Genomic DNA, 25,016 nt, shown 5'->3' with positions numbered 1-25,016 from the left:
TTGTAACATTTTGGAAATTTTAAATCATTTGGTCCTGCCTGTGATCAGAATCCCAATCATTTTCAAAAATTAGACTTTCTTTTCTCTCTTTCTCTATCTCTGTATATAAATGAATAAAATGTTCTCTGAAAAAGTGAAATTACTGTACTCGTCTCAAGAATAGAATTCCAATCACTTGCAGACTGATGCACTTAGAGGGGCGGGGAGAAAGAAAGACGAAGTGCTCCTATAATTTTAAATTGCTTCATGCTTCCAGAAGTGTCTGAAAATGACTAGATGTGGCAATTTGTTCCATAAGCTTTCCTGATTTGTAAGTAACTTTGTGGCTTTGCTGGTGAAACAGTTTGGCAGGTATCTCAGATACTGTTGAGCTTTAGTGTGCACCTCTAAATATGATGAAAATGTGGCCACTGCAGACACTGACTGCAGGAAAGCTGAGGCATTTGGTCAAGTTTAAACAGTTAGGGAAGCTGAGAAAGACCTGGGTTGAATCCCAGGGGACATGGGAAAAGTACTAAGAATGCGCAGTGAGGTCATTTCAGAAAAATGCCACATGACTGGCTTTGGAATGACTCATCAAGGCCCTGCCATATCCTGTGTGGTAACGGGGTTGTTTCTGTCTGTGGAGGCATTTGGCTCCTGTTTCTCCCAGGGGACGCATTCTCAGCCTTGCCTGGCTGGTGCTGATTTCTCTTTTGAAAATAATGTTAATTTGGCAAAAGAGGCTTGTTGGGCTTTTAGGGAGGGGTTTGCAATTTTTCAGGCAGATTTGTGGCTCAGGCTGTGAACTCCTTTCTGAAAGGATGTCTTCTTTTCTGATTTGAATGAGAGTTTGCGATTTCAACACGAGAGGGCTTTGGGTATGACTCTGGGGACAGCTGTGGCTTTTGACATACTAGGGGGTTGAGCAAGGGTCTGCTCAAAGTAAGGATGATGGAGCTGAAGGAAGGTTCTGATTGATGAGCTGCAATGTGTGTGAAGGGAGTCGCTTGGTGAGTCTTACCACATGGTAAAAGTTCACATCATAGTCGCCCGTGTGGTGACAGGTAGAGGAGTTCCGGTCCTTTGAAAGTTCACTGGAGAGCATTGGGCTGGCTGGCTTCCGGGAGACATCTGAACTCTGACTTCCACGAAGTCACTACTGTTGGCAAATGGCTAAACCAGAGAGTCTCTGAGGAGGATCAGGTCTCCCGCTCCTTTTGAATTGATGCTTCCTTGTTTGGAGAAAAGAGAACAGCTACTAGTTGGGATTTGAACAGAAAGACAATTTTGAGTGGAAAAATAGCTGTGACAGTTTCTGTAGGGGTTGTCCAGTGGGGTGTGCACACAGCTTTGGGGTAGAAGTTTCTGATCTTCCATTGACTGATGGCCTGGGAGGAGCCAGAGGTGGATAAGAACAAGAGTGACTGGCCATCCAGTCCCACCTGTAGTGCTGAGAGTCTTGTGTGCTGGGAGCTCTCTGTTCTGAACTCACAGATGGTTGGTCCTCCACTCAGGAGGCACCAAGATGTTACCTTTATGGAAGGCTGAGTACTTAGGCTCTGCTGCATTTCATTTAAACCTTCAGCAGTCACACAGACCACACCCTAAAACCTGCATCCAGGGTAATGGCTCAGGGGTGAGAGAGACAGCTGACCCCCTCTGCTGCCTCCACCATGGGGACCCCTTCTGCATGAGCTTCGCATGTTGGCCCTGGAGAAGGATCAAGCTCTGTAGACGGGAGACTTTTAAAGGGCTATGCAGTTGGCTGTTTTTAGGATGGAGGGGTGAGCTTTGGAGAAAGGTGGAGACATGTGATTGTTACGATATGGAGCAACATGTTTTCCAGAAGAGTCGATAGTCTATGAGGAATTATAAGTGGCAGGGAGAGATGTGGACAGTGTTTCTCTAGTTTGAGTCAGACAAATGGGAACTGGCAGATGACATGCATGTATGGGCTGAAACCACTGAGAAAGCATGATCAAACAGCTGTGCACCTTTGATTTTTACTTAATTTTCATTTGAGTCCCTCCCTCCTCTCTCAAAGTTTTGATGTATGGGTATGGAGTAGGAGAGCCTGTGACCTTTAGCACTGGTTGACTCTGGTGACAGGGAAATGCTGCTAGCCCCATAAGGGTCCTGGCTGCCTCCCTCTAACGCTGTTCATATACCTGGGGCTTAAGGGCCTCAGGAGATGGAGGGGCCAGAATTGCACTCACCTTTATCATACTTAGATTTTCACTGCATCCCCAGAGGAGAGAATTTGATTTGGGGCTATGGAAGACAGATAGGAAAAGGCTTTAGGAAGCCAGAAAAAAATCAACAAATAAATTCCTCTGAGAGGGGTAGAAACCTACTGGCTACATGCTTCCTACCAGATGAGTTAGTGGATTCTGTTTCTTCCTACACAGCTGTATTGGGTTTGTTTTACATTGTTGCGGGGTTTAAAAGGATTTGGCTTTGTTACAGAACTAATTGCTTACCAGATATTACATGGATATCAAAATACTTTATAAATATTAATTAATCTTCACCTAATTCCCTGGCAAGCACAAATAACCAGTGGCATCTTTATTGAATATGTAAGCAAGAATCTGATTTCTGAAAGACTTGTTATCTCTGCAGAATCTTTCTCATCATCTGCATGTCAAATGCCTCACCTCCTCTGAGAGTCACATTGCAGTCTGCCTCCATAACAGTCATTAGAAAATAATAACAAAGTGGAGGTTAAAAGTTGCCAGAATTACTGCTTCTTGAACATTTGCCCTGTGTTAGGCCCTGGTGTGTGCGTCTTGTGGATATTACCTAATTTAGTGCCCACAACAATCATGTAAGAAAGATTTTGTAATTATTATTTTTGATTCCAAAGAAGGGACAGTGTTTTTAAGTGCTGCGTGGTGGCAGGGTTTGGATGCATACGCTTCTCTTTTTGCATGTGAAACTTGCAGTAGGAACTGTGGTTTGGCACCATGAGAGAAGCTACCACTCAAGGCACCCCATCCTGCACAGGAATGCCTGGTTCTTGTCCCACCTGCTCTGCACTTCCAACCCAGTTTCCTGCTAATGTAGCTGGGGAGCAGTGAATGATGGCCAGTTTGCTTGGGCCCTGCCATTCATGCAGGAGAGCTGAATAGAGATTCACACTTCTAACTTCACCCTGTCCCTGATCTCTCTCATGTGTGCATTCTGTCTCCCTCTCTGCCTTTCCAATAAACCAGAGTTTTAGAAAAATATCACAGTAAAAGACTGGCTCTGTGCAAGTCATGGTACTAGGCTCCATCTTGGACACCCATGTTCCTGACCCTTGAATAGGTACTGTGGTTGTCAGCATCTGTTGTGTGGTCACCAAGGGTGGCAGGCAGGGTGCTTTACATCGCACCAGTGCCTGGCACAGTGACTGATCTTGGAATGTAAGGAAAGTGCCAAGCAAAGTGCCTATGGTTGCCTTTGCCTGTCAGTGGGGATGGTGGAAGTTCTTGAAGATCAGTGTTTTCTTCTTTCCTAACACCTTATACAGAATCACACATTTATCTGTTGTCTTAGCCCTCCAGTATCTTCCTACCTCAATATTCCATTAGGTCAGAGACTGTTCTTGTTGGCAAATGTCCACCTGAGCTCATCAATATTTGCTAAGTATACCAGCATGAGGTTAAAATAGAGCTAAGTACCTAAGAGCCACAAAAATAATGCTAACAAGGAGAGCACCACCTGGCTGATTATTGGAGTGCACAAAACTTTCCTGTGACATTTGTGGAGTGAATGAGTCATGGAGAATAGCTTTCCCACTAATACACTTCTGATAAAAAAAATATGTACCTGGCATTGTCATGTACCTGGCACATAAGAAATGCTTGCAGTTATTTTGGGGGGCCAGGAACTGAATTCCACTTGAGGTCCCCATCCCATTTGCTCTTATTATGCAATGTTCTGCTATTCAAAGGGAGGACCATGGAAGAAAATCAGCATTATCCCTTGAAAGTTGGTCAGGAATCCCGGGCTTTACCCTGAGCCCTTTGACTCTGAATCTACATCTCCCCTACTCCCCAGGAAACAGGTGATTTGCATGCATTATAACATTTGGGAAACTTATTCCAGGAACTTCTTTGCAGCCAGTGATTGTGGCTTGCACATTGGCAACATGTCAAAAGCTCCACCTGAAATTACACATCTGTCCTGGACTCTGCCTGCATCAATTTCTCTGCTTTGAGCCATAATTCTACCTAGTCAGCTTGGCTGGTTTTCCAAGAAGCTTCTGCCTGACAGTCATGTCTCTGATACATTTTTTAAAAGAAGGTCATGGGGAAATAATTCGACTATTACTTAATACCTGCAGTTTGCTAAGACCAAACTTTTTTGAAAAATAAGGAAAAAAATCCTCAAATAATACAAAGGTTTCCAATGTTGAGGAAGGGGCTGAGGTGAGGAGCCCAGCTATGATCATTGCTGCCAAAGGAGAAAACAGCCCCAAATCAGTGCAGCTCAGAGCAGCCACAAACAATGCCAGGTTACCTCATTGGTGAAGCAGAAGGAGCAGAGAAGAAACACCTGCAGATGCTGAGTGGCACACTTCCACTGGCTGCTGTTGTGAAGACAACTGCCTAATGATTAATTGAATTTCTCACCTTTTGTACAAACGCCTTGGCCTCTTGGTTTTAAAATAACACCCAAAGGCACAAACAGACCCAGACTTTGCCGAGTGACTTTTCCTGATGCAGCCTCTTGGAGGGTCACCCATGCTCATAGGTTGCCTCTCATATTGGTCAAATTATATCAAGAATGACCTTTTGAGGGAATAAAGCTTATTATCAAGTAGGACACAGTTGCTATAGAAGATCAACACTCAGAAGCCAAAGCAAAATCACACATGTGATAAATTAATTAGAATAGAAGTTATGCAGATCCTAGACCTTCAGTGTGACCCGTGCCTGATAATTACCTCTTCTTTAAAAGCAGAATGGAATCTTTTATGTATGAAGATGTTACTGTTGACCCTAAATGCATTCAGAGTCAAGGAGAATTTTTTTTTCACATACTGAAAGCGATACTTGATTGAGTGCTAGCAAGTGGCCTAGTGAAATCTCATTATACCATTGTTTATTTTTAATTCTGTATAAATGGCAAAATTTTGGCCATTAATATTGAAGATGAAACTGGTGAGAAAATAAGTTTTGCTGTGTTTAGAGCTTTTTAACTCTAACTAATGCATTATCTCTCATAATTTTAAAAGAGTGAATAGTAACTGGGACTTAGATGTGTGTTTTCAACACCTCATCTTCTACCTGCTGCCCCTCCTTATTGCTCTATCAACACAGTTACAAAAATCCAGATGAAAGTCAGACAACATAGGGTAGTGAGCATTATTATCGTTATAGGTCGTGTGGAGCTGGTTGCCAGTATCCATGGTTACAATTACATTGATAAATTATGTGCAAAACTCACAGTAAAACATGAGTCTTCCACTGTGTTCAACTAGGATCACCACAGAAAAACAAAATACAAAAATTTCTGTAACATGGCTGAATTATAGTAGATCACACGTCTAAGTCAGTCAGTACTGTACAAGTGAAACAAAAGACAGTTACTGAGCCTCTGCTAAAAGTGCAGACCAGGAACAGTGTGCAGATGTGATGGTGCCAGGGAAGACGGACTGATTGTGATAGTAATGACAAGTCTGGTTATTTAGTAGCAGTTCGTGGGGGCTGTGTTAGGAAGGATTCTGCCAACCAATGTCAAAAAGTGCAGCAGTGGATCAAGCAGGTCTCTTGCAAAAGTAATCTGGAAAGACAGGTTACAAACTTCCTATGCTAGAATTATGCCTTCTCACTCCTGATATCAGTCAGTCTGTTGTGAAAGATGGCAGCAGAAGGAAACCATTGTGAAAGGCCTGTTGACTGGGGTCCACCTTCAGGAGCCTTGTCTCGTCCACACCACGTAGTCATCTAAGGTGTGCAGGGATTTCCGATTTCAAATGACAGTGAGATGAAGTAATGGAGCACTTCCTTTGCCGTGCGCTGCGCACATGAGTGTGCCTGCTTATTGATCCTTCCAAAAACCCTGTGAAACACTCATGGCTGCCTGTTTTCATGGATGCACACAACTTGAGCACTGCAGGGCACAATGCATCTAGCACATGTGTGAAGAGAACAGACCATCGCATAAAGGTTCAAACACAAGCTTTATTGACACCAGTTTTCATTTGTTGCAAGAACCCAGTGACCTCTTGCTATGTCATTGAGATTCTCCTAGGTTCCATCATCAAATTCTAAGCTGGGAAAACACATTCCTAATGCATTCTTCCTGGCCTTTCTTGATCCCTTAAGGGCCTTCTGTTGCTTGCTTTCACAGTCAACCTAGACAGAAAATACGTCTATTTCCTCAGTCTCTGCTTTTCCTCTGTGTCCAAACAAGTCTAATGTCAACCCAGCCACTCCCTGGGATCTGCAGTTCACCCCGGCTTCATCCCTGAGTTCTCAAGAGACCCACAGTGCAGCAGCTTCTGGACACACACACACACACACACACACACACACACACACACGAGCTGTTGATGGCAGCGATTTCTTCATAGTCACTGTGATTGTAATGTGAAAAGATTATATAGTGTGAGCCCAGAGCAGATGAATAATGTTTTTACTATTTTGTAAATGTTTTTACTATTTTGTACTTAACAAAAATACCTTTCAGGAGAGATATATTACTCACTGTGGGGGTTGTCTGTGAACTCAGTCAGGATTAGTCACTGGCCTGTGACTATCTCATCCTTAATAAATAATAATTTTCTCTATTCAGCACTAACCAGCTCATCTGTTGTGGGAAGATAGGCTATGTCTTCTTTGTATTTCCTATATTATTAATAACCTTCAGCATCAGGGAATTGATTCCTGATGCACAGAAAACAATTCTTGCTATTGTGCCCTTGAAGATCCGTTCTTCTTACCTGATGGGCTGCATATATTTTAGCAATCAGTCTGGGGGTCTGTGAATTACGTGTGGAAAGCAGGGGCCTGTGTTCTGTAGCTGAGCTACAGTAAATCCTTCGCCAGTTGCAAGAGGCAGGAGTGAGATTTCAACACCATCACAAGGCCCCAGTGACCCATCTATTCTTTCTGTTTATTCATCCGAAGAGCATCTAGCTGGGACCCAGCATGTTGTCAGGCCTGTCACAGGCCTTCAACTGCCGGAAGAGCTCACTAAAGAGAAGAGGTTGAAGAGAAAAAGGCTGCTTTTATGAGTGAGAGTTGTTGCTTAAGAACACAAACTTTGGGCCAGGCATTGTATAGATGAAGTCACCGCCTGTAATGCCAGCATTGCATGTGAGCACCAATTTGAGTCCTGGCTGTCCCACTCCCAATTCAGCTCCATGCTTATGTGTCGTAGAAAGTGTAGAAGATATTCCAGGTACTCAGTACTTACTACCCACACAGGAGACTCCAATGAAGTTTCCCTATTCCTGTTTTGGGTCTGGTCCATCCCTGGCTGTTGGAGCCATCTGGGGAATAAAACAACAGATGGAAGATTGATTCATCTTCTCTCTCTTTTTTCCCCTCCCATTTCTTTCTTTCTTTCAAATACATACATCTTAAAAAAAAAATAACATGAGCTTTGCAGTCACGCACAACTTGGTTCCAGTCCCACCTTGTCTTTAAGCAACTGCTGCCTCTGCAGACATGGGGCTGCCGAGCCCCTGGCTTGTACATTGCATGTGCTGAGCTGCGTCGTGTTCTAGAGGAGTGTTTTATAGACTGAACTGTCAGGCTACTACCTGTTTGTGTGTAGCCTGCAGGCCAAGAATGGTTTCTGCATTTTAAATGGAGGCATTTTTCAATGAATGTGTGACTACATCATATCTTCGATTTTGTCCCTTTGGCCCACAAAGCCTATATTACTCACTACCTTTCCAGGTAAGAAAAAACTTGTCAACTTCTGCTCTGGGGTAATCAAAGCCACATAAGTAATTTCAAATTTTTTAGTTAGCTACGTTAAAAGAAATAGGTAACACTGACTGTAATATATTCTCTTTAGCCTAATATATTTTGATATGTGGTCAACCCAAAAATTGTGTACCATCTGTTTTCAAATCAAGTCTTTGGTTCTTTAAATACTTACTTATTTACTTAATTTTATGATACAGTTACATAGCCTCTGGGATCAAATCAAGTCTTTGAAATCCAGTGTGCATTTTGAACTCAAGGGCCCCTCCTGATTGGAACTCGCTATGTTCTAAGTGTTAGATGGGCTCGCTGGACTGATGGATGCTGTGTTGGGCAGTGTAGATCTCCAGAGCTGGGACCTCTTTATGCTGCTTCTGAAATTCATAGAGAAAACTCTACATAAACCTGTCTACCTATCTCCTCAAGAACACAAAACATCTTTTAAACAGTTTTAAACTCCAAGACTGCCCCAAGTTTAGCTGCTGGGACCACATTCCATGTCATAAACATGGTGTCCTTGCTCCTTCCAGATCTGTGAATGTGCTTCCTGGAGAAAGTGACCTGATGAAAGGCTTTTCTCTGTGGTCATAGCCTGGAGCTATTATTTATCAATCAGTCCAACCCTAGATTCCTCCATTGTCAGAAACTGCTACGCCCATCAGCAGGCTGACCAGGTGCCTCCCTGCCTGAACTCCCACGCAAGAGGAGGCCAGAACGGGCCTGCTGCGGTGATTGATCTGAAGGCCTGCCCTGCAGTAGACCAAGGACACTTAATTCTTGGCTGGAGTCTCATCAACACCATCAGAGTATGAGAATATAATGAGCGTTATCACTTGTTCACACCAGGAAGTCTCCCCTACAGTCGCCCAGGGAGGTCATGGCTCGAGGCTCTTGAGTCTCCTTGTGTGGCTAAGCCTCCTTCGCGCAGGCCCAGTGCCTAGAGATTTTCCATGATTCCCTCACAGCATGCCTCCTGTGTGTTTAGTAAAATGTTTAACATGCTTCCTTCCTTTGTTAGCTCTTTAAGGCTGTACGTTGACTATGAACTTTGCATTTGAAAAATGCTTCACTCACATTTATTGATTAAATAGTGACTGAGTGGTGAATCAATTCACACTGTGGTGTTGAAATTGGAATAGGCACTGGAATAAATGAAGGGCCAATGAAAACAGATCTCTGGGTCCCACATCAGAGTTTCTGGGCCAGAGACTCGGCAGGTCTAGCTAGTTCCAAGGTAACACAGGAGTTGTGCATTCTAGAGACCACACTCGGAAAGCCCCAGCTCTACGCTTCAGTGTGGCCTGTCCTCACGTGCCTCTTGCTGCCTCTCATTGAATTTGTTGCCTGAAAACCTTCCCAGATAAGTTGTCCATTTCATAGTTTCTTCCCCTTAAATATTCCAACTGATTCTTAAAAACAGAAATACATCCTCTTCAGGTTTTCACTTGCATCAGTTTACAATGTTGCACAAATATATATTAAAAAGGAAGTTTTCTCATTACCACTAATAGGAAATCAATATTGTTTTCTATAATAAGAGACAATTATTATAATTCTTTAAAAATGTTTATCTGAGTGTGTTACCCAAAATAAATTCTTTGATACAAGTGGTAAGAAAGGAAATCTGGTGTAAAGAGATCTTTATTTAAAAAAAAAAAAAAAGAACACAAATGAATTCTAGAACAATGGAACTGATAGTATCTTAGCATTTTCTGTTGTTATCTTTGGACAAGCAAACAGTACAGGCCATTATGAAAATCTGATGCTGAACTGCTATGTGTGATTATGCCCCTTAACGGAGCCTCCCCAACTCATACTTCTTCATGACGAGGCGAGCTGAATTCAGAGCATCCAATAAAGTCTGTCATTTACATTTTCATAATCCACCCCTCCATTCTCCAAAAAGTGACTTTCAGCTTTAGGACAGACTTATTCAGTGAGTGAATGTGCAGTGCTTTTAAAAGCATATTTATCATCCTTGAAAAAATCTTATTGCCAGATCTTAATAGTCTTTCTTACAACATAGGCTCAAATTCACTATCAAGATGAAGAGGTGGAGCTTGAATGAGTTTTGCTGGAGCATCTCATCAGAAAATAGATTAGTCTTAAAATGAGCTACCCATTGGGGTGCAGGTCCAGCAAACAGGCCAGAATGCCTCTGGGCTCCCAGCAGGCTGTGTGGGCACCATGGGGAACTTGGAGGGGATCTAGAGGAAGTCCCTGGGTGGGACATCAGGCTCTGCGGGTGACCTTGAGTGTTCTACTGAAATTCTCGAGGTCTTAAACACTTGTCTATGTAGCAGTGATACTGAGGATGGACAGAGGGTCTCTACCTCAGAGACTGCGATGATGATTCCAGTGAGACATCAGTGTGAAGTATTTGTGTGGCACAGACAGGATAAACACAACACAGAGCCACCACTGGGGTCCAAGGTACCCAAGGCCACTTTGGTGATTTTCCTGGAATGACACACGGATTCAGCCCGTAGGCACACTCATGGCTAAGGTCTGTCTCAGTGACAGGATGCAGCATCTTATGAGCACAGGGTGAAGTGGTGACACCAGGCATTCTCTTCCAAGAATCCTCTCGCCAGGGATCACCTCCTCTCCAAGCGCTGCAGTTGTCACAATGGGAGCATCTCTGACAGGTGTTGTTCTTCCTTTCGAGAAAGGCTGCAGCTGATGTATGGCTCTGCAGAGAGAGACTCTAGAACATTCTCCTGGTCTAGTGGAGCGATCTTTCACAACCTCACAGTCTGCATAATTTTTGAAAATGATTCCTCCTTTAAGTTTTGCTGTAGTGGAGATAAGCTATTTTTTCCTGTATGAAAAAAAACGAACTCTGAAAAAGCAGTAAGATTAGCAGACACTTTGAAATATTGCATTAATCCAAGTTGGGTTGAAAATACCCAAAGGACTGACTGATGAAATTTCAGGTAATTGAACTTCAGGTAATTGAACTGGTAGACATGATTTTGTACATATACAAAATATGTAATAATTATATATTATATAATAATTAATATTATATATTCATATTATACACACACTTCTTCTTAAGGTGTTACAGCTCAGATATTTTCTGAGCTCAAAGTCTGACTATGGTTTGCTTGATGAGGAGAAATGACCAGTTTATCCATACCTATATTTAATTGTGTAATGATAATAGCTAAGGCTTGTAACAATCCATTTGCATCCAGATCAGCATTTTTTGTTTATTTTTTAGTGGGAAGCAGACTTAGGAAGTTAGAGAACAAGTTGCTGGTTTGCCGCTGCTGTGGAGCTGGAGAGGGCTGTGCTCGGTCTGAGACACTTTGTCTCCCTAAACTGCCTGTGCCTTTGAACAGCTGCGTGAACAAGAAGGGCCTGATACACTGAAAAACAAAACACTGAGCAACAGAGCAGACCCAGGGATGTTTCTAGAATCCAGAAGACAGTAGATAGGAAAAATAGCTTTAGGAAGGGGTTACTGGAGACACAAATGACTCCTCTATGACACATTCCAGAGAGCTTTTCTTCCTTGAGTGTTAGTGGTTGGGAAGTGGGAGCTAGGGACATGGGAGAGCAGCAGCAGGAGTGCTGTATAAATTCATGTAGGCCCATGGGTGTAAAAACAGTCAATATAAAGAGACAAGTAGAAACCTAAACTTACTTCGGTAAGTTCAGCAGAAGGCCAACAACAGCACGGCTGAGATAGGAAACGGCAAATGGACTTGATGATAGGGCTGTTGGAAGGGAACAAGAATGAGTGTCGCCTCGGGACAGAACAGTTCTCAAGAGGACAAAACTTTGTCTTGCACAGGTGTTGCCTTGCTTGTGTGGATCTCAGGGCTGTCTCTAATTCACTACTAGTGGACATGCTTGATAATCAATGGTAGTAATGACTGTGCAGACTAAAGGCCAAACTAACAAATACTATGACTGTGTAGGACCTGCAGTCTTCATAATTGGAAACTTCTCTGTTAGAGTCTGTTCACTCTTAGGAAAAGTCTAGTCAACACGAAGAGGCTAGCATGGCTGGCATCTCTGTGTTCTGAACGTTAATATGGCATTACAGATAAATATTCAAGGTCAAATTGATTATTCCCCAGCATCAGCTCTGTACTTTTGTCAGACTGTAGGATTGTCTTTGATCATTGGAGCTAGGATTCTGGATAAAACATCAGAAGCAATATTTAACTAACACACAGTTAGAAACTGAGGATTTGTTGCATTTTTTCTTACTGCGAAACTGAATTGTGGTAGCCTCTTCTGGCAGTTTTCACTTACATAGTATAATCTCATCTCCTTACTGAATGTCACTGTGGGCAAAAAGGAAGCGTTCGATTGTGTTTCATATTCACCAGTGCCTTACAAAAGTCCTGAGAAGTTCTTCATCCAAACAACTCGGGATTTGGAGCTAGCTGACGGAGTTCCATATTGGGGTTGTTAAACTCACGAAAGCCATTTATAAATATGACCATGCTTTTCAGCTAGTCACTTTTCAGTCTAACTTGAAATTGGGCTTGATGGGAATGCTCACAACATGGAAATTACCAAATGCTACAAACCAAGGTATTTCTCTCCTGGACAGCAGGTTGTTAAACACCAGGATCTCCTAGACACCACTGTGTTTTTCTCCCTTTATAGCTTAATCTACTGGCATTCTACTTAGACGTTATGTTCCTATCTTGCTTGCAGCTATAGAAATACAAGGGAGAAAAAAGTTGCAAATTATGTTTTAGTTTCTTCTCCAAAGTACTGGGCTTTTAAAAATCAAGCTATCAAAGAGCACACCAGGTTTTTTTTTTAATCATCAGGGTAGCTCTATCCTGAGACATCTGAGTCCTGCTGATTAGTAACCAGTAGCTGCAGTTGAGGAAGTTCAAGTACTGCCATTATTTGCAGTCCTCTACACTGCACGTTTGCTGTTTTAAATCTGGGTGGTCAGCTGAGTTGGTGTGGCCTGGGAAAGTCCATTCGCTGGTGACTTCATCCTTCCCATGACACTGTGTTAACAGTAGCCCTCCCTTTTGCTATTTTCACAAGATTAATTACTTCCTACTTAAACTTACAATTTTGTTTTTGGAGTAGATATTTACCCATCAGCCTCTCCTACTCTCTGTATTCCTTGAAGGTTGGAAGCCTTATCTTACTGATTTGTATTTATCTTGTCACAAAGTAAGCTCTCAACAGATATTACATCAATGAACGAGTGGTTTAAAATGATTGCTTAGCATTTAAGGAGCAGTAACCACAACTCCTTCTGATTCAGGCAAAAGGGTGTTGAGGGAGAATTTTTTACTGCATATCAGACAAATTTTGAAGAAAAGATGCTATTTTTTAACATTGTCTCCCAGAACATACGTGCCATTCTTTTTTCAACACAATTTTTGCCTTCAACAGTGGTTTTTGCTTGGTTCATTCTTTTCTTCTAGAACTTTTCAGAATAAAGAGGGGAAAAAACAGTTGAACAAGATAGACATTTAGCTCAATAAAAGATTTTTCCTAGTGCAAAGAAATAAATTGTGAAAAGGACCTTGCGTCTGAAAGATAATTAATAAAAACCTTCCCATGTGATGACAAATCTGACATCTTGTCTAATGTCTGGCAGAAAAGAAAATGTTGAGATTGCACAGTTAGTATAAAATTTTCCACTTTATAGCAAAGCCAACAAGGATTTGATAATTATTTCTATACAACATCGGGTCTCAGTGCACAGCTGTTCATTGTCAGTAAACTATTTGTTTACATTTTCCTGATTTCACAGGTAAGCTTTGTTAGAAATGTGTGAGCTCATGGTGTGGCTTATGCTTGGACATTTTGTATGACAACTGCATATGTAAATCTTTATTCTTACCTGAGCTACTCTTGGACTGTGGTAGACTGAAAACAGTCCCCAGATCTTTGCATATTCAGCTGTCTAGAATGTGTGCCTTTCACGTGCGTTACTTAGCTGAGTGTAGTAGAAGCACAGCCATTCCTCCTGGTGAATCAGGAGGAATCAGAGTTAGAATCAGAAGGTGGCATCATGGGGCAAGAAGAGAACTACAGTGACAAACAGATGAGAGGAGATCTCACTGTTGGCTTTGGAGATGGAGAAAGGAGGCCATCTAGGCAGTGAAGCTGGAAAACCAAAAGAAGTAGGAAAGTTTGAAGGAACACAATCCTGCAGTTTGGACTGTAGAACTTATCTGAAAGAAAGAGAGAGATAGAGCTCTTATCTCATGGTTCACTATCCAAATGCCCACAGTGGCCAGGACTGGGTCATGTCACGGCCAAGAGGTGTGAAAACCATCAGGCTCTGCTTATGGAATGCAAAAAGCCAACTGCTTGAACCATCACCTGCTGCCTCCCAGATTCCTCCCTGGAAGCAATTTGGAATACAGGGTGAAGAATCCAACCCAGGTACTCTGATGGGTGATGCTGGCATCTCAACAGCTGGGCCATTGAAATGCTTTCTAAGTCACTTAAATCATGACACTTTGCTACAACAGCCATATGAGACTAATATATGGCCCCTGTTTTCCTGAAAAGCAAGCCTGAGATGAGAACTAGAGTAGGCTGGTTGATTGTAAAATGGTTCAGGAAGCTTTGTTCATTTGTCTACCTCCAACTCTAGTCCAGAACCAGGTAGATAATAGACACTTCAAAGAATTCATGAAAGGTGAACCCAATATTTGTCATGTCTGAAGCTCACAATGCCCTCTACTCTGAACGGAACAATAAGTTAAGATAAAAAAAAGAAGGGACTGTGCCTGATGATGCTCAGGAAGGGGGCACACAGCACAATGGTTGCTCCATCCAGACTCTGTCACCCTGTCAGAGAGTTCCAAAGTCACGGCCTTCTCTCCTCCCCTCTCCTGCCCTGACTTTCCTCTTCATCCTTCCTTCTTTCATTCTTCTCTTTCTTCCACATCAGCTTAAATTCTATCTGTAACTTAAAAACTTGAGGAAAAGGAACTGTGTCCTCTGAGTGCCCACGTGGGGCCAAGGCTACAGCAGACTTCATGAGTTTCCTATGACTGCACTCACAAATTACCACAAACTCAACATAGAGACATTATCACACAGTATCGGAAGTTGACATAGAGGCTTCGTGGCCTATTTCAAGGTACTGGAGGTCTGCCTTCCTTTTCTGAGCATTTGGGGGAGAACCCATCTGCTGTCACTTCCCCCCTCTTTTTTTTTCAGTTAGTTTATTTGCCTTTTCCAACCTCCACAGCTGCCATATTTCTTGACTGTTGTCCTGCTTCTGCACCCTCAGAGTCAGTAATGCCAAGTTGAATCCACCTCACATCGCAATCTACCCTTGCTTTATTCGTCAGGTCTCTTGCTCTGGCACTGTCTACTCAATTCAGAGATCCTTTGTAATTTGATTGGGTCCATAAGTATGAGCAAAGATAAATGATTCTCTTACAAGATCGGCGAATTATTACCCTTAGCTCCCTTTTGTCATTTAAGCTGACATAGCCACATAGTTAGGGAGGACACATATTGGGGACCATTATTTGGTTCTGTTTGCATCATCTCCTTGTGGTATCCCATGAACTGTAGGCTGTGGATGGTGGTAAGTTCTTTCTATCAAAGAGAACACAAACCCTCTTTAAGGTGAGCTAATTTGCCAAAAGAAATGTCAGCAGAGCCACCTTTCAGGCTCAGGCTAATTTTGAATTCCTGTTTCATGCTTTCCAGATATGTACAGCTTCGCTTGAAATACTTTGAAGGGAGGCTGTTGGGTAACATTCAGTTGGAAAGAAGGTCTAGGATGCTGTTTTCAAGTTGGCCTTAAAGGCAGACACAATATTCAACCAACCAAAATAGTCACTGCCTTCATCTCCCCAGGAATCTCAGAGTCATCTCTAGGTGTCTGTTACCTTAATGGCTATAAAAGTGGCAGGTGTTCTGTGTCCCAGGGCTAGGAAACACTAGGAGCATTTTCAGGAATCCAGACCCAGCGGGAGTGCAGAGGACACGAGTTGGTACTCACAGGGAGGATGCCAGCATGTGTGTGAGTGCACCTGTGGGGGTGCACATGTGTATCTTGGTATTGCTGCTTCCCTCACATTTTGCCTGGAGTTGGTGAGCCTTTAATGAATACTTCCAGAGCTCTATGTTTTTGGTCCCTGGCAGGCTGAAGAATCAATCATAATATATCACTGTAACATTTTTATATCCTGCAAGTGAGAGATAGTAGCTTTCCTCCCCCGAACAATCTAAGACCATCCAGACGGATTTCCACAGACAGACTTTGACGAGAGTAAACCGTAGTGTGTTGTTGCTATGATAACGTAACTGTCCGTCTCTGCTAACAGCAGAAACAGGAGTGAAGCCATGAAAGGAAGACAACAAGGATCCAGGAGACACCAGCAAGCTCGTTTAGAAAATGTCATTTTGGAACTGGCTTAAGGGAGGATGAGGTCTGGGGTTATTTACAGCCTATTGAGATAATTATTTGTGGCAGGGAGTTTCTCACTTCTTTGCAGTTGCTTAGAAGACAGTGTGTTAAGCTTTTCCTCAGTCTCAGTATTTCTCACTGGCCACTGGAGCACATCTGATGCCAGTGTGACTGCCAACTTGGGCAGATATTTTTTTCTCTGTGCTTAGCTCACCCAACTGGGTTTGCTGCTCAGGCAGACACTCATGAGTCTCCGTGATGTCCTGGAACCATGGGACCGGTCCTTGTTGGATGCCACCCCTGGGCACTCTGCTCTGCACAGGACTGATTTCTGGGCTCCTTTTACAGGCTCATATAGGCACCCATAGTGAAGGTACCACCCAGGACCTTCCAAAAGCCAGGCCTGGAAGTGGAAAGAATCCTTCTACCCCCATTCTGTTGGCCAGGGTTTGCTTCCTAAAATTGTGGAAGTGGAGCCAGAAGCTCAAGGCACAGCTACCTCTGTAACAAGTGGTCATAGGTTCATAGGAAAGTTCTTAGCTCAGACACCCTATTTCTGGCATCTAAAGCAGAGACATCTGTCTCAAATGCTCAGGGGATCAGGAACATTTGTGCCCCAGTGGAGCAAGAGGGGTCATCAAGCACAATTTGGAGAGACACATTCTAGAAAACAACAATCATGTAACACAGTGACAGACTACCCTGCCTCAACTCGTCACATCTGCTGCCACATCAATCCCACATGCTGTCAGTTGGCAACCTGCAGTCCAGGAAAGAGAAAATGCTTTCTGTGGAAGCAAACTCTAAAGTTGGCTATATTCTTGACTCAGTACCTGTCAGGATAAACAGAAACCCTTTTTTTTAAAGAGAAGATTCCAGTTTGCAGCAAAGAAATGGAAGCTAAAAAGAGAACCAGGCATGAACAGGGTGATGTAAGGATTTGTTGTCACTGTGTAAGTTGAGGACAGTGGCTGTTCTGTAGGGTCCAGAGATCTGAGTTGCCATTGAGAAGGATATTGGCAGCCTGCAAAAACCTGGCACAGCTTAGTCACCAAGGGTGCTCAGATTCTCACTGTATGGCTCTAGTTTTTTTTTAGGGCTGTAGCATGGCAAGGGGATGACCAGTTGAAGCAGACGAAGTTGTATTGTGAGAAGGACAGAGTAGATGGGTAGGGGAAGTGGGGATTCTTGAGGTCAGCCTTCATGTAGCTTGGGCAATGGGTAGACTCACTCATGTCAAAAGAATATTTCTCTGAAAGGCAAAGTGAGAGGGAGAAAGAAAGACAAGAGGAAGACACAAGAGATTTTTGATCTGCTAGCTCATTTCTCAGATGGTCCCAGTGACCAGGGCTGGACCATGCTGAATCTAGGAGCTTTTGCTGGGTCAGCAAGGGACCAAACACTTGGATGTCTTGATTTCTCCTGCCATTATAAGAAACTTTATGGTAAGTGGAGCAGCCAGGACATGAACAGGAGCCCATTTGGGATGCCAGCATTATAGACAGAAACATAACCTCCTATGCTATAATACTGGCCCCTAGAGTCCACTCTTGTCTGAGGAGATACAAAGAGGCTCCTTGGTAAAATTTACAGTGCATTGTCTTACTAGCGTGGAATGTCCTTGGCAAGGGGACTCCTGGGTGATGGCATTCCACTGGCCTTTAGGTTATCTATACACAGTATCATTGGAATTGGGTTTAACTCTTCATGCCTCAGTGGCCTAGCAGGTGCTAACAAGAATATCAGTGAGTCATATATATATATTTTTTTCTTTTATTAATTCTTTTATTTTGGTGATCTTTACATAGCTGATTAGGGCACAAAGGGTCAAGGGCTACAGGAAAGTGCGTAAGACCGTTGTTTCCACATTAATAGTATACGTTTTTCTATATCCAGGGTAAGGGAAGAGATAAAGGGAAAAGCCCCACCCAGCATCCCACCCATCCTAGGTCCCCGATGTGGGGCATGCTCCAAGGGTCCTGCTCATGCAGTTTTGATAGTTCAGCGGTTCTGAATTGCTGCTAATCTCGCTGCTTTAAGCGTGATGAAATCTCTGCAGAATCCACTGGCTGACATAGTCTCTTCATGGTTGGGTTTCTGAGATCAGCAGTTCAGTTTGAGGGATACCCAGAGAAACTTCGTCTGAGGTGATCCCAGATCTGATTCTTGTGTGTGGTTGCCAGTACAGGGTCTGGCACAGCCCATCGCCCCAATCAGCTTATGCTTATGCTGGTGGCTGCAATTGCTGGGCCAGTTCTGTTTCCAGTCCTGTCTTCCATGCGAACCGATGGGTGTTGCAGTCCAGCCAGATCCTGCCCACTTCATACTTGGCCCTCACACAAACCAATGGAGGTACAACCTAGTTGGGGCGACTCCCCAAAATCCCCATCAGGCCTGTTCGCTACCCTGGTTCCCATGCTTGTCACTATGTACCACAGACATGTTCAGTCTGTCCCACATCCCATTTAGCTCTCTTACATGTTAGTGGACATTGAAGCCTAGTGCAACCCTACCTGCCCTATTGTCCAGCCCACACACATACTGGTGGGTACTGTTCTGTCTAGCCACCCCTGCCCCAATCCTGGTTTTTATGCTCTGCAGTGGGAGTGGCAACCCAAAAGGGAAGCACTCACTATCTCCCTACTAGGCCGCTCCCACTCCCAGATTATGCACTCTCCAGGTGATTCTGGGTTTGACTTGACAGATTTAGCTCCCAGTGCCAGCCTCTGCCAGCTGATGCTGTGGCAAAGCCCAACCAACCCTCACCCACTCTAATTTTTGCTTGCACCAGTAGGAACAATCAGCCCAGCCTGGCTTTTCCCTGATCTAGCTCACATAAGGCCCACAGGTGTTGTGGCCCTGCCTAGTCTGGTCTGCCTTCACCCCAGCTCATGCTCTGCAGTGGAATTGGTTGTCTAGCAGGGGAGCCCTCTACATTCCCCCTGCCAGCTTTGCCCCCTCCCCCCTGGTTCTCATGTGTGCTGGCTGGGCGCTGCGGCTCAGTCTGGTGTGGCCCATCCCACCTTGGCATTTGCCAGTACGTGTTGTAGCCTGGCCCGACCCGGCCCACCCTCAATTCCAACTGACACTGGTGAGGGTTATAGCCTAGCCCAGCCCATCAGGCATCCAATCCCAGCTGTAATGTGCACTGGTATGTGTTGCGACCATACCTGTCCCGACCCACACTCTCCCTGTTCTGGTGCTCGGATTTGCCAGTGGGGTGATGTGAACTGGTTCAGCCTGGTCTGCCTCCGACCTATGCCACATGTGTGGTGGTGGGTACCTTCCCCTGGCTTGGTCTGGGCTGCTCCCTATTGTGGTTCTTGCATTCACCTGCATGGACTATGTCCTGCCAGAGGAGTTTCCCAGGCTCCTCCATCAGAACCTCTCCCATTGTCAGATCTCATGCATTCCGGTGGGTCCATGAGCCAGCCCAACTTAGTCCATCTCCTGTCCTAGCAAGAACAGTGGCCTTTCCTGACTGACCTTCAACCCATTCCGATTCTTACTGTTGGATGTTTCAGGCCAGCTAAGGCTGGTCCATACCCAGACATGGCTCACACCTGGCTCAGTAGGGGCAGACCTAGCCTAGTCCATCCTACATCCATCCTGGTCCTCCAGAGCACCAGATGGTGCTGGAGTCTATCCCAGCCTGGTGCGTTCAGTCCCAATCCATACTTGTGCCAAGGGAGATTGCAGCCCTGTCCAGACCAGAAACAGCCCCTACTCCAGCCCCCACACTCCTTGGTGGGAACCCCAAACCAGTTAAGGTGTCTGCCTAGCTCCCCAATTGGGCCTGTTCCCAACCCTAGATTATGCACATGCCAGTGGTTACTCTTGACCCAGCTTGGCATAGCCCTCACCTGCCTTGGCCTTTGCCTTCATTGCTTTGTTCTTGTATCCCTGGCTCATGCAGACCAGTCGGTATAAGAGCCTAGCCGGGCATGACCTGTGCTCCATCCTGATTTCTGTCCTTCTTTGTGAGTTAAGGTTTGCTCTGCTCTGCCTGGTCTGCCCCCTTCCAGTTGCAGCTCGGCCCACCTCACATCCTGCTTTAGGATGCACATTCGGGTGCTCCTGCCTTGACCTGCCTAGATTGTTGTTGGTTCTTTTACCCGTAAGTGATGATAGATTCCATGGTCACACCTAGTTTGGCCTATCACCATCCCAACTTGTGAGCTACCCAGCAGGACTTGTATTTCCACAGGGTTGGGCCCACACTTCCCCCCAAGAATCTACCCCCAGATCTGGTTCTCTAGCATGTTGGTTAGTGTCCTGACCCTGCCAAGTGTGACCCATCCCCTGTTCCACCACTCGGTCAGGTACTGGTACCTAGCCCTGGCAGACAGGCGCCCAACCATAGCTTTCGTGTGGACCAGTGTGTGGCAGTCAGTGATACTCTACGCTAAAGCCTATCTCAAGATTCCCATGTGGGTTGGTGAATCGGTTTGGCCCAAATAGAACTTATGGAATCTCCCCTCCAAACCTTTAGATCTCAGTCCCATGCTTGCAAGCAAGTTCCATGACCCCATCACTAGGAATCACACAGAATTCATCCCTCACCTATACTCACACTAGCCTTATCCCTGGGTGTCCCTAGGCAGCAATTACATACCCTAAAAACCCTAGAGCTTGCTGCCAGGCGACTAGCAGGCAGAGCCCAGCAGCCAGGACTCGGTCACTGTGTGGCGACAGTGCCCATAGGTCGAGTCCCAGGCATTGAGTCCAGCCTGGCCCAGGTAGTCTCTGCAAGCAGGTCGCCACCACTGTGGAGGGCTGCTGTCACCCGAGCCGCCTGAGTCATGTATATAATTTAAATATAATATGTAGAAGTAACAATAAAAATTGAACAATTACTGTGTGCCATGTAATATTTTACAATCAACAATGCCTGTAGATGTTTCTCATTTCTGTTTTCCATCTGAGAAAATTTAGACACTGATGATTACTTGCCCAAAGTTGTTATGAATAAGTTCATGTTTGTACATAGCTATTACAGCTCAGATTTGTGAGTGGTAAACATGAACTTATTTTTATAGCCACCTAATTGTTATTTTCAAGTAGTGGGATTCCTTTGGTAATCCTAGAATTTGGTCATTTCTATGCTTTACAAAGGGTTTTGGTTCCGTGTTCCTAGAGAGGTGAACTTGCACTTCATGGACAAAAGAACCATTTGGAACACCATGGTATCATGGGAGTAATGACAGTGATCATAATATAAATTCTGAAAAAGTTACATAGGGCTTGGGGAAAAGTTTGTTCAGATTGTGTCTTTTTAGGAGTGACATCTAATAATCTTAGAGAAAACCTTACCTGGTTCTGGAGTGATGTCCAAAAACTAACCCGCTGTGAGTGAAATGAATGAGTGTGTATCTGTGAGTTCATATACTGACAGTAGTTTTAGATTCTGCTGTGGAATCAGGAGGCAGTAGCAGCAACCAAAGTGCTTGGTTGCTGCTGACCAGTAAGATATTCACCTTTTAAAAAGTCTCACGTTAGTCTGGATTCTTTTTTATGGTAACTTTGGAGTTTCAGAGAGGTTTTGTGTAAACTCAGAGAGGCACAGAGGAATCACTGGAAAGCAGAGTGTGTGGTCTTCCCCCTCCCCCCCTTTTTTTTTAATTATTTATTATTTAACTTCAGTAATTACATTGTATTATGTGACACAGTTACATAGATACTTGGGTTCTCCCCACCCCTCCCCCCTTTTTTTCTTTCCCCGGCTACTCCTCACGTTTGATATGGAAGCAGGCACTTCTCACTGAGTCTGCTTTCCTTGGTATTCCTGCTGTCCTTGGTATCCCAGATGAGCTCAAATTTTTGCCTCCAAGTTGAGCTGCATTTTCCTTTTCATGTGCATCTTAAGTTCACCCTATCATTGCTCAAGTTAGGGCTGTTAGTGTCCCTCCCAATCCCTAGACCATCCTACTGCCATGGTCAACATTCATTGACTACTAATACTAAGCGTTATGCAGTGCTTTTTTGATTGCTTTATATAAATCATCTTGATATTTTAGCCAATTAAAAATCTGGAGATTATGCTTTTAACTACTATAGTATTTCTCTATGAACTCCTCAAAGTCCTTGGTGAATCCCAGAATTAAAGGTGTACCTGTGAATTAGTGAATGGATGAATTTTGTGACTGGTTTTCACCTCATTTAAGTTGCACTTTGCCCATCAGGGTGTCACATGATCGTATACTACCAATAACCCAGATTTTAAACTCATTAGGCAGATTAACTCAAGAATTTGCCCACATGAAACTATCTGTTGGGGCGTTCTCCTACCACCACTCCCTACTGGAGATCAGCAGGTGGACCATATAATTCCTTTTCCCTGTGCAGTTTTGAAAGAATCCTGTTTAAACTTTTCTAGAAGTCAGGAGACACAGTAGTGAGAACGTGGTATGGCCATAGAATGGTGGTCCTCACCAGTTGTATTTTCTTTCTATCCTGGATTCATCTGCGTTAGTACCTTTGGGATGGCAGGTTTACTGGTCTGTGGTTTGAGGGTAGCATTAGCTGATTAGAAGGTAAACAGATGATTGCAGTCATGGGGTACATTCAGATGACCTTTGGTCATTTGCTGTTTAACTGAATTAGCATTGATCAGTTACAGATTTTCTGTTGCAAAATTACAAGGAAATTACTTTGACTTCTGAATCTACATTCTGTGTATGTACCACTTCAGATGTCAATACTGTGGTGGCTTCAGAAGCAATCAGATCTCACTTTCATGACAAGGAAATGCCTACAAGCATGCTTCTCGCTTTGATTTGAGAAAGATGGTGTCGATCAGGGTGATGACCCTGATGGCCATTCTGTTTCAACTCTTCTGATGTTTCTCCGGCCAACCATGCCATGAACCTCCTGAGATTGATTCTGGCTTTTATTCCTTAGGGTTCAGTGCATTTTGGAGGGCTGGTATTTAGAGAGACGCACTGGCTCCCCACCTTCCAACCTTTTGTGCCTTCCTTTGAGTTCGCTGGTGGGGATAATGAGTTTTCTTCAGCTGCCTGTGTGCAGTGGTTAAGAGCTTGAGGTCTGGTATCAAAGGTTGGCTTTTTAAGAAATAGCTACCATATCAAGGATTTGAGTGCAAGCAATTTGTTGGGAAGGGTAACCTAAGGAAAACATCAGTGGTGGATTTGAAAATGAGTCACAAAAGAGAAGGCATCTAATGAAAAGTGAGTCACAAGCCTGTGCTTCAGTGTTTCAAAGCCTACATTTGCAAAGACAAAAACTGAGCCCTTGGAAGCAGCACATTTTAAAATTTCCGGTGAAAACCATAGTAAAAAAAGAAACCGGTGAAATTAATGTTAATAACATTTGTATTTAGCCTTATATAAAATGTCATTTTAACATGAAACTAGCATAAATTGATTACATGTTTTACATTCTTACTTAGTTGTCAGGATTCAGTTAGGGTCTATACCTGCCACTCCCCAATTTTGGGCTAGTTGCTTCTCAAGTGCTCAGTAGCCATCTCTGCTTGACACCCCACTCCCCTGCACTGGGCTGTAGTGAAGATCTAGTTGGTGCTGGATTCATTTTAGAAACTACTTCTAATGGAAGAATCCCATTTTCTTTCTCCATCACTTCATAGATGACAATACTCCTTTGCATGTATGAAAGTGAAGTTAGTTATAACTTAGGCATCATAGAAAATTGACAGTTTCTATAATGAAATTTCACACATGGAAACCATGGTGAGATTCTTAGCGGGTGTAAAAATCTGACAAAGTTATTTCTTTAACTGCAACTTAGTGGAAACTGCAACAGCTGTTCCCATTTGTGCATTTTCCAGATCGCATTGCCAGAATGAATTGTTGGCAGCCACAAGAGAAGTATCAACTTACCTCTTCATTTAGGGAATGAAAGTAAAACCTCAGCTCATTTCTGAAAGTCGCAGATTTGGTAAAAAGTTAGGGCAAACACACAAGCCACCATTAAAACATTGATGACTTTTTTTTCCCCAGGTGTTGTTGATAACATCTGCAGAAGATTTGGACTGTGCTCCTGGATTTAAGCAGAAGGTCTTCCGTATTAATCAGCCAGTGGAGTTCATCAAGGACCAGTCGGTTCTCAACTGTAAGCAATTTCTTGGAGATGCCTTTGGCCTCTTCTCACATGGGAATTTATCAGTGTCTTAGACATGTATTTTTGGGTCCTATTTCCTAAACTGAGGTTTTCTTGTCAATCTTTTTTTTCTGTCACTGCTTGACCAAGAATGGAAAGTCTTGAGTTCATGACTTGCCAGCTTAGAGGCTAATCTAGTGGTATGTGTTTTATTTTGTGAGTGTGTCCTCATCAGGCAACATATTCTCCATGCTCTAAGAAAAATAGGCCATCGACTTTCGATGTGAAGTCCTCACTGTGACAAATAAGTGTAATTCATTTCTCTGGGCAGACTCCGCCCTGCCCCCAAGAGCAAAATCAGCACCTTTCTGTGCATTGCGGTTGTGGCCATTTCTCATAAACAGCACTGCATTAGGCAATGCTGACAGTACACTGTTGACTTCTGTGAATTTTGAGACATAGGAATCAAAAATTCTTCCTAAACTTAGTTTGGCGGTTTTCAGAAAGTCAGAAACTCTACTGGCTGCTCTGTGAGTTAAACTCAAACACATTGAAGTTCCAGTTAATCACCGTAAACTGAGAATTCCACAGATTTGTGACTGTGACCACTTTCTATCTTTAATGTCAGTGTGGTATCTTTAATAGTAATA

General features: G+C 43.7%; 1 protein-coding gene across 1 annotated transcript in view; it reads left to right on the top strand.

Moving 5' to 3' along the window:
- The window catches only part of CDH13 (cadherin 13), an 853,721-nt gene that overhangs the window by 175,909 nt on the left and 652,796 nt on the right, over window positions 1–25,016 (top strand). The window contains exon 3 of the mRNA XM_058674822.1: window positions 24,267–24,378. Within this exon, the coding sequence (XP_058530805.1) occupies window positions 24,267–24,378 (112 nt within the window). The remainder of the gene's footprint in view (window positions 1–24,266; window positions 24,379–25,016) is intronic.

This window comes from Ochotona princeps, chromosome 16 (assembly GCF_030435755.1).
Source record: "Ochotona princeps isolate mOchPri1 chromosome 16, mOchPri1.hap1, whole genome shotgun sequence".
NCBI classification, from domain to species: Eukaryota; Metazoa; Chordata; class Mammalia; order Lagomorpha; family Ochotonidae; genus Ochotona; species Ochotona princeps.
Note: the sequence above shows the minus strand (reverse complement) of the source record. Positions and strands in the feature narration are given on the sequence as shown.